At 36.3% G+C, this 13,022-nt stretch overlaps 1 protein-coding gene across 1 annotated transcript; it reads left to right on the top strand.

Moving 5' to 3' along the window:
* Positions 1–113: 113 nt before the first annotated feature.
* Positions 114–12,231, top strand: LOC119653753 (mitochondrial proton/calcium exchanger protein). The gene is made up of 6 exons (XM_038058683.1): positions 114–1,002; positions 8,736–10,342; positions 10,403–10,639; positions 11,089–11,193; positions 11,253–11,498; positions 11,654–12,231. The coding sequence occupies exons 1-6, from the start codon at positions 930–932 to the stop codon at positions 11,828–11,830; spliced, it is 2,445 nt and encodes an 814-aa protein (XP_037914611.1). The 5' UTR covers positions 114–929; the 3' UTR covers positions 11,831–12,231.
* Positions 12,232–13,022: the final 791 nt, after the last annotated feature.

The following is a 13,022-nucleotide window of genomic DNA, read 5'->3' as shown; positions in this document are numbered from 1 at the left end:
CGTTGGATCTTATTGGTAGTTGCATTTGCTGTTGCTCAAGCCGCAATGCTTCTTCCGTTTCAGAACACATTCTGTGCTGTTCGGGCTTGCAATGACATCGAGAGCGCAATTAGAATTTAAACTGTTATTGAAAAAGCAAAATTTGTTATCCTTCTATTGTGGTCTAATAAGAAAAATGATGTCCTTCATCCATCCACAGATTCATCTCCGTGACCTAATTAACATCTTACTCAGATCACATGTAGATGTCGCTCCAAACTACTTTGCAATGACCAGCAAAACAAATCTCGATTCGCACCCCATCGTAGGTTCTCCGAAGCGAGCGGAGGACGATTCATTCAGGCTGAGCTTAATTTTCGATTTCATCAAAAAAAATTTTTCGGTAGCTTTATGTCAATGTCACTCCTTTCTCTATTAACATCCTGATTATAAACATCCAATGGCATTGTGAAATTCGCGTGGAACTTGGTAAAATCACGTCGTGAGTGCTACGAATAATCGGAGAGCTACAATAATCACACCATCGTATATTTGACGGACAATTCGACTCAGTGTTTGCATACGGGACACCTCGCGAACGAAAGTCGGGGCGAACCTGCGGCCTGTGAAATGAAAATTTTCCACTGGACGCGACGAACCATACGCGGAAAGTCGGCCGGCCGTGCTCACACATAGGGGCCAAGTTCATGTAGTCGTGTGAATACGAAACTATTTTGACAGCTGAAGTAGCAACACCACATTTTTGAAAACCCCAGACTCTCCGACCGAACAGTTATCGTAAAGCCCTTCTGTACTAACCGCTAGTGATTTTGGTTTTAACTAATTTGTGAAGTTTTTACTGCGCAACAAAAGTTGACCCTGTCCTCCAAACAAATAACTGATGTACATGTATCATTTAGTTCGGCATAAGAGTGACGGAAAACCTGAAGATGATTGCTCTAATGCGGACCCAGAGGAACGTTCTCAGCGTGACCTCGTACCACCGGGTGTCCTATCACAAATGTAAGTAGAATTCTCAGCCCTCGCGTGATCCGGGTGCTTGCCAGTTCCCGATTTATGTGTGGGAACCTGGGCAGTCCCGGTTGCCAAACTGTCTACGGTGCAGATTTTATATCGTATATTACATAATTTTATTCAGGCAAGATTAGTGCCAGGTATAAACATTGTTGCTAATGTTAGAATGGACGATGTAATATTCACGCAAAGTTTGAAACTATTCTGAAATCGGTGGTAGAAGTGATGAGCAAGTGCTCCAACCCGCAGCTGTTGCGAGCGAAAAACGTGCGGCTAAGGTCAGAACTATTTTTTCCCAAATTTCTCCTAATAATGAACGTTGGTCCGGCCAATGACTTACGGAATATTTATTTTTATGATGTCAATCATGAGAAAAACGCATGAATGCGGCAGTAGCGAGTTAAAGGTATCCTGAGTCAGCTGACAATATTGTTTAAGGTGGTGCATGCACCCCGACAGCAATTCAGACATTTTAGGTCTATTTCGAGAACAAAGAATTTTTTCGTATTAGGTCTTGCTATGATAATATATAATGCAGGGTGTTGTGACGATGAGTAGTGGCATCATTATGTTCTGAATTTGATGATATACACTGCCTTGCCTAAACAAAAACATAGCCCACCCGAAAAATGTTATAGTTGTCAATACATTCTCTTTGCCATCATAAATGTTGAAATTTCGAATGGTTTCATAGATAATTTCTGCAAAATGGGATTTTCGATTTTAAAGTCGGGCATTTCGGGACAACTATTGCAGTTGCTAAAATAAATTAGTGACCCTTTTTATGGTACAACATAAAAGGAGATTACTATGTGAAAATATTCCCAAAGATTTATTATTCCTCAACAGGTAAAGTGGTAGCATGGGGTGTAAAGAAATTCTTTGGTAACAAATTATTGCCATCAATTCATCGAGAACGGTTATGGTAATTTGTAAAACTCCGTTCTTTCGGTGGTAGGTACATAATACAGAACCTTCCAGGGAAAAGAGATAGTTCGTTGTTGGAGGAGGGTATTTGTTGGCAAGTAGGCTAATTTTGGCCTATTTTAATATAGAATTGGAAATCATAAATTTTGAGGGAAGCTACTTTATCATTAATTCACAAACATTATTTGAATTAGATGTGACAGTCTAAACTTCATCTGAAGCTGAACATAATTTTCTAAGGAAAATTTCAATTCTTTGCTCATTTCTTTTTCTTTTAGAAGGCCGATAAACGAAATATGAAAATTACCAAAAGAAATGTGTGATCTGTTAATTCCTTTACATGCAATGAGTGACACAATTTTTGTGTTGAGTTTAAGAGGGTTATCTAAACATGTGGAAGGGGTAGTATACGTTTATTCACAGAATATGGTTATGGCTTGGTAGTTTTGTTCCTGTCCCAATTCCTAATATCGACTGGAGGATAAGAAATTTAAGACCAAAAATGTACACATAAAGAGTATAGCAGGCTTCATTCTCAGCACCTATTTAACCAAAAAATGAAAAAAAAAACCATCTACCTAAATAAAGTTAATAATCATATTATTTTAGAAATTTATGAGAAAACCCTCTAAACGTGGCCTGAGCATTATACTGGAAAGTTTAGAGGAAACCCTACTATTATCAAAGAAGTTACATTATATTAGATGTTTCTATTTCGTGTAAATCTATGGGCTACGTATGGCTCAAGTGGCTAGAGCACTGTTGGCAAAGGGATTTGTAATCATGACTGAAAGTCGGATACCAGTTGACTCACCTGTGAATGAGTACCTGAGTCAAATGAGGGTAATAATCTCGAGCGAGCGAAATGGTAACCACATTACCTCCTACAGGGTACTGTTACGGTCTTGAATAAAGTGCTCTAACACACTTCGCGACCATGATCCAATTGGATTGTTGCGACAAAGGTTACTATTATTATTATTATGGTCTCCGAAGAATATAGAATATATATCGTCGACACCATCTTAAACTAACGAATCTGATTGTGTGTAGTTTTCAGGAGAGTAGGAAAACTGATGAATTTCAATTTTTTATAATAATGCAGTATATTTTTCCTAATTTACAATTAATTATTCCCCACATGGGGTTCGATTCTAGTCCTGTGTTGTTATTTTAATATTAATTATTTATTAACAATGACATTGCTTATGTTGTACATTGTAATCATATTTCACATTCGTTAGTGAACCAAATCACTAATTTTCTTCTTAATTGTAGGAGCCAATCTGTTTTCTTATTAATTTTTTGTGGGACACCTTTCTGCCCCTGATGCGAAAACTGATTTGTTTTCACATTTTCCTTCCTTTTTTGGCCTCGACTTTACCTCTGAATCATTTTAAGGCTTTAGGTAAATCAAAACCGCCTGTCTGTCGTACCTACAATCCTAGAAACGGTAACTCCTATTGATACAAAATTTGGTAGAACGGTGGGACCTGTGAGTTCCACTGCATGGAGTGATTAACATAGTTCTACGTTGCGGGGAATTGGTTCCCCACACATGCAAAAGGGGGCTGTACAATTTTTAGTGAATATATTCGTTTATCAAATGAAATGTCCCGATGAGTACTTTCTGAAACCGATTGGTCGATTTCACAACTGAAGCGGTTAGCTTCCGGTATTTCGACTTGTTTCCTTCAATTAGCATACAATAGCTTCTAACAGAATCAATCCACATAATATTTCACGGTTATAGTGCATGTTTGTATCAGTGGCGTAGCGTGAGTTCCGGAAGCAATATTTCTTTAATTTATAGATTTCAGTATTTTGAGTTATTTTAAGTAGTCAAAATTGCTCGTTAGTTGCGTTGTGCACCCAGAGATCACAATCGAGGACGTGCAGAGTTTGGCCCCATGTTACCACACCAAAACCAATAAAAAATATATATAAATAAATATTTATATGTATATTTACATATGAAAAATAAATTCGTAAATAAATAAACTAAATAGTTTTAGTATGGTAACTGGTTCCCTTTAAAATTATTTAAAAGCCAACAACATAGTATACAATAACATACATGAAATATATATGCCCTCTATGGGCAATTCTCAGTTAAGAGGGAATGAATATCACTTGAAAGTGGCTATTTTCACATAATAATGCATATTTTACGAGCTACATGCTAATGGGACAAATGCACACCCAAATCTCTTTATAAGAGAAATAGACAAAACCTTTCATACCTGAAGCGTCTAGCTTCCGGTTTCCCGACTTGTTCCATGTTTTAGAAGAGATCGGGGGAGACACTCCATACGAGGGGGGTATAAGGACTCGGTGGGATACAATATGAACAGGGGAAGAATATTACTGTTATTTTCTTAATTAAGATCCAACTTTAGTTAGAGCTCGATGTTCAGGTTTGTTTGAGAACTATCCCATTTGTACGAAGTTCGTAATGTATATGTATATTTAACATGTCAGACTACTCATTTTAGTGTGATATTGATATTTAGTATTTTGGTTTGTAGTAAATTTACCGTCAAGCGGTCCTATACTCAAATTTTATGTATGTGCATCACATAGAGAGCATTTTTTGTTGCTGTTATGACTTTTCTACAGTTGTTTCCTTATGTTACTTTAATTAAGTAAGAGAAGCAAAAAATCTGAAATGAGACTTAAGTAATCTAAATAAAACCTAGCATGTGTACTTTTCAATACACTATATTTCGTATAAATATTGTAATTATTTAGATAAAGTGAAAATAACGATAGTGCGTCTAATAATTTGGCCAGGCGCTTTTCTCTTTTGTAAATAATTATTATACAATTTATTGAAATATATATATTAAAAAACCTACCAACCTACCACCTGACAGTGTCCGGATAGCTTAGTAGTTAGAAGGCCAGGCTGTCGCAGCGAAAGGTTGCGGTTGAAATCTCACTGGTGGCGGGGGATTCTTTCAGGACTGGATATCGAATACCAGTTGATTCACCTGTAAATGAGTACCTGAGTCAAATCAGAGTAATAATTACGGGCAAGCAGAATGGTGACCGCATTGTCTCCTACAGAGTACTGGCACAAATCCAATTGGATTGGTCCACCAATAATTATTGCTATTATCAACCACTTCTCTGTTTTTATTTAGTTGTCAAGTTGCTGTGGTTTCTATCCTCTAAAATCAAATGAACGTATCTCCACTCGAACAAAAGTTTATTAATAGAAAGATTACTATCAAAAAACTATTTATTCACTCATTGGAAGACATTTTGGACTTCTTTGTGCGTTTTGGAAAATGTATCCGGAAAAATTTCTCAAGTTACTTCAAAATGAGCGAGAAGTCTAGCCGGTATGATGCAGAGTTACATAGTCACATTTTTTTTCAGTTTGATTCTGAATTTGTTGTGGTGGTTAGGGGGGAAGTAGTTCATTCTTTTGATATCTAAGTTTTACTATTTCTTGCTGCAAGCCTAACGGGGAATTAAACCTTCTGGACCAGAGCTAGTACTGTAAACAATTACAGTTTTTTTCTTATGCGAGAGACATACAACTTAAAAATGGATACGACTCAAAATGTTGAGAAAACTTTCTCTCTCTTGAATAATGCTTGACGAGAACTTGAATTACTGGCATAATCAACAATGGGATTGTCACCCTTCCTTAATTTGGGTCTAACCCCTACCGTTCTCTCCTTTTCATGCAGCAACTGATAATTTTAAACTAGATAGTTCTCCCAAAAAGTCTAGCGGGAATTGCCTTACATTATTATCATTCGAGTTAAGTTTTGGGAGTAGTTTATCGGTTGTATTTTTGCGCTGTATTCTGATGGAATGATTGGAAATTTTCGCTAGGAGACCACAATACAATACGGTTGAACGTAGTCATACATCAAGCACCAACCGGATGATTAGAGCCTGAGAAATGTATCTCACGAATTCAAAAAGTGTTGTTTCGACAAAAACGCATTTGAATTTTTTGTGTAAAACAAAATCTGTCCGTCTGTCACACCCAATTTATTCGGAACCGCTAGACCGATTGTCACGAAAATTGGTGAGAGTGTGTTGTCTGTAGATCCCTTTGCATACAGCAAGTGACGCCACTTTGTGGTGGGTTTAATGGGGCTCCCCATACTTGCGAAAGGAAGGTGCAAAATGTGGCCGAAAGGGCTCAATTAGCACTTTTCATAACTGGTCCCATATTTGATCTGGGGTGAAATGTGGGGAAGTGAGGGCTCAAATATGACCCCCAGAATCTATCCAATCGGAAAAAATCACAGAAATCTATTCCTCAAAATACATCCCGTTCCGATATCTGCGCAAATAAAGTTAATAATAATATATTAGTATATTTTAGGAATTTAGCCGACAACTCCCCTTGAGTTCATAGTAGAAGTACAAAATTTGATAGTGGTATAGGTGATAACATAACTCTGAGGAGTTTGAAGTAAATCCAACTATTACCAACAAAGTTATAGAAGGTGAAACTTTTACATTTTCTGTGCATTCTAAAACGAGTATGAGGTCATCATAAGATACCAATTCGTCAATACCACAACAAAGTGAGCTCACACGCATGGGAGGTTGCAGGAAAACATTTCGTTTTACTTTATATGCACGAAGTAAATCGGAAATATGCGTACGATTAATTAATTAATACATGCATATAGAATACAGTGTTCGGTAGAAGGCAATGTTTGTTTGTTTAAGGTGACCATAATATCTAGGTCTGTAATATGTACGTTTACCTTGTAGTTTGAAAAAAATATGAACGAATATTTTGGGTTTTTAGCCATATACGAATGGGAAAATGTGCTTAGCAAGTTTCTCACATAAGATGAGCACAAAACCTTTATACCCGAAGCTCCAGGTTCTAGTATTCCGATTTGTTTTTCGATAATTTATACATAAAAATATATTATTTCGACATATTACATTATTCTGTTATTCTTGGTGAATATTGTAGGTCTTCAACTTCCGCTAAATATAAAATTCTCCCTCCAAAGCTTTTTTTCCTATATGCGAGCTTCTTTTGAACTTACGGTGCTCCTTCCATCATCTTGCGATATATGGTATTCATCTACATTTTCCCCGTATAATACAAATAATCGTTGGTGCAACAATCCAATTTGATCAGGGCCTTGAAGTGTGTACACTACATGATTACAGTACCCTATAGGAGGCAATGTGGTCAGCATTACGCTCGCCCGAAATTATTATTCTGGTTTGACTCAGGTACTCATTCATAGCTAAATCGACTGGTATCCTACGTCAAATCACGATCCACTACCGCCAGTGAGATTTGGACCTTCCGTACGACAGTCTTGTGCTCTAACCACTTACCCATCCGGAAACCATAGCAGTATAGCCCATTTTAATGTCTGTGGCATCCATAATGACAAGCTAAGTCGTTGCTTTTTCATTAAAAGCACATGCGGCTACCTACGATGCTATTTCTGCATATTTTCTAGTAGCAAATTAGCCCTTTGGAGCAAGGATTTCTTCCATAGCATTTTTTATGTCCACCTTCTATTTTTACACGTTCAATTTTTGTTGAAAATTTAAGAAAATGTAGCAACTAATTCTCTTTTTATACGAATTGTTTTGCTTTAACACGATTTTAAATATTCTAAGAATCTTTTAAAATTTTATGAATTTCTCTTATTCTAATTTAATACCGTATTTATTTTTTCACAACTCAGTATAATGTAAAAATATAAGAACAAATTGAAATTGAAACCAAATGAAAGAAAAACGCTTCGATACCAAACATCCGTATTATAAGCTTATTTCCTCTTTCAGTGGGATTCTCCGAATTATACATAAAGTAAAGACGTATTTTTTTTATACACAATTTATTGTGATTTTGGGAACGTATCTATCGTGTAAAGAGAGGATTAGGTATAGATTATATGTAAATACAATACGTATATTACATGCTCATATAAAAGTTGCACATACACGAGACGAAGCAGCTATTGTGCAGGGTTCCGTTACAATTGTGCCTATAACGTTTTTTTATGTATAGAAATTCTCAAAACGGGTTTGAGAATATACTTCTGTGATTTTCAAGAACACATTTTCGAAATAAGAAAAATTAATTGACTCCATTTATACTTAATATTAGGTCTAAATGTGTCTTTATTTATTTTCCCTGATAATAACAAGACAACTTTAGAAACAAACAACATTAGAAAAATAAGAATTTAAATATTTTTTTTAAAAAAATTCTTTGTTGGTCTAAACACGTTATTTTCTAGATGCTAAAAGTTATGAGTCCAAAAAAATCAATCGTTAGAATCCTATCAATCTAATCGTGGATCCATGAGTCACTTCTATAGTTCCAGTGATTTTTGTGCTCTGCGTTCACATCAATCTTTATAATGCCGTTACCGCCATTAATTTAGTTCAAAAAGTCAAAATGTATTATTCTTATCTGTAAACTGATTGCATTGACTCTGCAATGTTGATAAGGTGAGTTTTGTAAAACTGAAATATGATTATCTTATCTGAAATGGATGCTACACCATATGTATGAAACCAAGAAGCTAACGTGATCGAGAAAGCAAACACGAGATTATTGATAAACGCAGAAAACGACAAACCAAAAAAGATGAAATTCATATCTTAAGACAATGGTCAACATATGGTAAACTCACTTCTATGAAATGAATCTACAAAGTGTGAGCGCCTAAAGGTTTAAATATGCATTGTACGGATATTTTTTTCATTTGAAGAATATATTTTCCCAATTCGAGTTTTCTCGTTGAGTAACTAATTAATCTCTTTGATCTTTTCAGCAACTCCTAATTTAAAAATAAACGCGTGGTCAAATGAAAGACCTTTTATATCACGTAAGCCAATCCGACTCGGTAGAACTATCTACAACTTGCATGAAACGCATGTTCATCCGGCCATATCCTCAGCGTGTTTACCATTAGATGGTATATTGACAGACAGATCTCCCAACAGCAGTTTGGGTAGTTGCCGCTTTTTCACTGTTAGCTCGGCTTTGTACGATACACCATCTTCGAAAGTGGAGACAGCAGTTCAAAAGCTCAAGGATAAGGAAAAAAGTGAGAAAGAAGAAGCGGAGAAAAAGGCGGATGTTGCAGCAAAAACAAATGTTCCAGAAACACCTAAACCAGTCGTTGTTAAAAAAAGCTTAGGACAAAGAATTTGGGCCGAAATCTTACATTACTATCATGGATTTCGACTTTTATTCATCGATATTAAAATTTCGGGAAAACTGTTATATCGTGTCCTAAGAGGAAAGCAATTAAATAGGCGAGAGCGTCGTCTCTTAGTTCGTACCACGTCTGATCTCTTTCGATTAGTTCCGTTTTCGATATTCATAATTGTGCCGTTTATGGAGTTACTTCTTCCTGTATTTATAAAGTTTTTCCCTGGGATGCTACCCTCGACATTCCAAACTGCTAAAGAACGTGAAGATAAATTGAAGCAGAGCTTAAAAGTTAAAGTAGAAGTAGCGAAATTTCTACAACACACTTTAGATGAAATGGCTGTGCATAACAAAGAGCATGAATCTGAAGAGGCAAAAGAGTTCGTTAAGTTTTTCAAGAAAGTAAAAAATCCAAATGAACTTGTCTCGAATGAAGAAATCATTAAATTTTCGAAACAATTTGAGGATGAAATCACGTTAGATTCGTTGTCGAGAGAGCAGTTGACAGCTCTTTGCCGAATTTTAGAATTAAACACGATTGGCACAACAACTTTTCTTCGTTTCCAGTTAAGAATGAAGCTACGGCAGCTAGCTGCTGATGATCGACTCATCCAAAGGGATGGTATAGACTCGCTTACCCTCTACGAATTACAGTCGGCCTGTAGGACTCGGGGTATGCGAGCATATGGCCTATCAGAAGCTAAACTTCGGTCGCAGCTGCAAGAGTGGATTGATTTAAGCTTAGACGAGAAGGTTCCTCCTACACTGTTGCTTCTTTCTCGAGCTCTCATGGTACCTGAAGAGACTTCAGCTTCTGATAAGCTGAAGGCAACTCTTAAAGCTCTTCCCGATACTGTCGCGACACAAACAAAAGCTGCCATTGGTGAACGTGAAGGCAAAATCGACAATAAAACGAGAATTGAAATTATTCGCGAAGAAGAGAGGAAAATCAAAGAAGAGCGGGAAGAATTGGCCGAAATTGAAAAGGAGAAAAAACGCGAGAAGAAGGAATTACTTGTCGACAAAGCTAAGGTTATAGAAGAAATTCCTGCTGCACAAGAAGAGAAGGCAGAAGAAGGTATTACATCTAAGGATGCTCACATAATCCACGAGGCTCTAGAATCAATTTCGAAGGAGAAGAAGTTGATAGTTCAGAAGGAAGTAATCAAGGAATTAAAGGAAGAAATAGAAGATTACAAGGAAGATGTTGAAGAGCTTAAAGAGGTACTGTTGTTTGTTTCCCAAAAACATTTTTGTTATATTCCAAAACGTTCAATTAAACAGGTTACAACATCTACCGATAAGGCGGAGGTTAAGGTAATAAAAGAAGCTCGCGGTGCGAAGATTCTGTTCCAGAAAGTTAATAAGATGGTAACGCAACTCGATGATGAACTAGCGCGTCTGGAAGAAGCTGAAAAGAAACGAAAAGCGGAAGCCATGGAAGCTGGCACAGATGATTCAATTTCTTACAAAGGACGAAAACATGTTAATGTCAGGGAGCTGTCGCAAGCGTTGCGTGGGGTTTGTATTGTCTTTTTTACTACAAAAAAGTGAATTCTCGAACTTCAATTATTGAGGCATATTTCAGTGGTGTTTGGCGTATTTCTTCAGTCTCTGTTATAATTTCGTTGAATGAATAGATTGATTGATTGTATAAGTATAGTTTCCGACCAAAATTCTATTCATGCAGTGTTATTCTTCAGTTGAAAGAAGCCCACTATCTAAATGAATGAACATTTTAGATTATTCGGTGTCATTATTTTTTAAAAAATCGAACTGGCGTCTTGTCGTCGGTGGAATGCATTAGTTTAAATTCACGCTGTTGAAAATCTAACTTCTTCCGAGGAATGTCATTGTGAAGATTTTCTTTATATAAGATACTCTGGACTCATGGAACATGTTTTTTTAGCTAATACAATAATTTCGTATTATGTATTTTGAAAACTAATGAGAACTCAATTTTTTAACAGCTTCTCAAAAGTGGGGACGATACACGTATTAGCAACATTGAGAAATTCCTGGAGAAAATGGATCTTGATAACGATGGTAATATCAAGGTTGATGACGTAATAAAGGTATTTTACTTAAAGTTCATCAAACAATGTTCACATTCTCATCACATTCATTCAAAAAGGTCATCGAAACGATACGTGATGACAACGTTAAATTGGATGGCAAGCAAATTTCCGAACTCATCGAACTATTGAGTAAAGAACAGTTCTTGGAAGCCGAAGAAAAAATCGAAAAAGCATTGGCGAAAAGCTTAAAAGAATCAAAGCAACAAGGGTCTGAGCGTATTCTTGATGTGGCACCGGTGATTGAAGATAAAGCTGAAGATCTGAGTAAAATGGATGAAAAGCACATCTTAACCAAGAATGAGGTAAGAACCAGAGATTAGTTCATGGCTGTGTTTTCAACAGAATCTTAGCAGCAGTTAATGGCAGATGTCCTAATTAATCATTTCCTTCTTGAAAAAATAAAAATTTACTAAAACTTAGTGAATGATTTTGATTTATTTTCCTTTTTCAATTGCAGCCTGTGAAAGTTACCAGTGGCATCGATAACCTCAGAGTGGAAGATGCAAAGGCAGCGGCTGAACAAAATAAGGAAAAAATAATACCAAGCAAGCCACCTGCTGATATCCCATCAATACCACCCCCTACCATCTCGTCTACCACGGCTAAAGTAAATCAAAAAGATAAACAGATTTGATCTTCGAATTGTGATACATCACCTGAAAAGTCCTAAAAATGTGCTGGCATGTTGTATATTTGATTAAAAAAACTTAAGCATAATCATATGTTCTGTATAATTCCTGTTTTCAAATAATTCTTAGCTAATTTTGTGTGCTTGAAGGTGTGGATACTATATCAGCAGCTTCAAACTTCGAAACGAAGAATTCATTATTCGATACGACAATTTTATTACTATTAAAATTTAGTGGTCGCTCGATGCCAAAGCTGAGTTTTATTTCTATGGCATTAGTTTTTAGTTAATTAACTTATACTTTTATAGTAAAAGAAGAATTAATTTAAAATAATTCAGCATCATTGTAAATATAAATAGCACAGGTGGATTCAATAAATTAATACGTTACTGCCATTATACTTTAAGTTTTCATCTTTGAGTTCAAATATCCATTTTTCTCGTTTCTAGTGTAAATTGTTCAATTTCTGAATTACAGGCAACTGTCAACATTCGTGGCAACCCCATGCTAAATGTGTTGTATCAACTCCTTCAAATCATTTGGCATATAAGCCTTAATGCACGGCAACACTTTGGTCTTAACAAAACGAGAAAAAATTAAATTGTCTACATTTCAAAAGTAATTATCTCCAATTCAGAGAAGAGATTCTAAAATTTTGAATCATCAATCGAGGCCTCTTTTATTGGCAGTCAAAGATTAAGGGAAAGTCGATGGGTGACTACCCGATTTTTTCTTAAATGGGATTATTTGATTGACTAGACTAACTGTATCTATAATAATTTCATATCTCTGTCAACAAAAGAAAAAAAAGGAAAATTAGATACCCTATAGAAACCGGATCCGGATAGCTGAGTGGTTAGAGTACAAGGCTGTCGTACGGAAGGTCGCGGTGCAAATCTCGCTGGCGGCAGTGGGATTTGTATCGTGATTTGACGTCGGATACCAGTCGACTCAGCTGTGAATGAGTACCTGAGTCAAATCAGGGTAATAATCTCGGGCGAGCGTAATGCTGACCACATTGCCTCCTACAGTGTACTGTAGTGTACCGTTAAGGTCTTGAATGAAGTGCTCTAACACACTTCAAGGCCCTGATCCAATATGGATTGTTGTGCCAACGATTATTATTATTATAGAAACCACAGTCACAGCATTGTCGATTCTGTCTCTCTCTCTAAACATTAGGCAAAATTCCTATGG

The sequence above is a fragment of the Hermetia illucens genome, chromosome 4 (assembly GCF_905115235.1).
Source record: "Hermetia illucens chromosome 4, iHerIll2.2.curated.20191125, whole genome shotgun sequence".
Taxonomy (NCBI): Eukaryota; Metazoa; Arthropoda; class Insecta; order Diptera; family Stratiomyidae; genus Hermetia; species Hermetia illucens.
The sequence above is the reverse complement of the archived record's forward strand: the minus strand, read 5'-3'. Positions and strand labels throughout refer to the sequence as shown.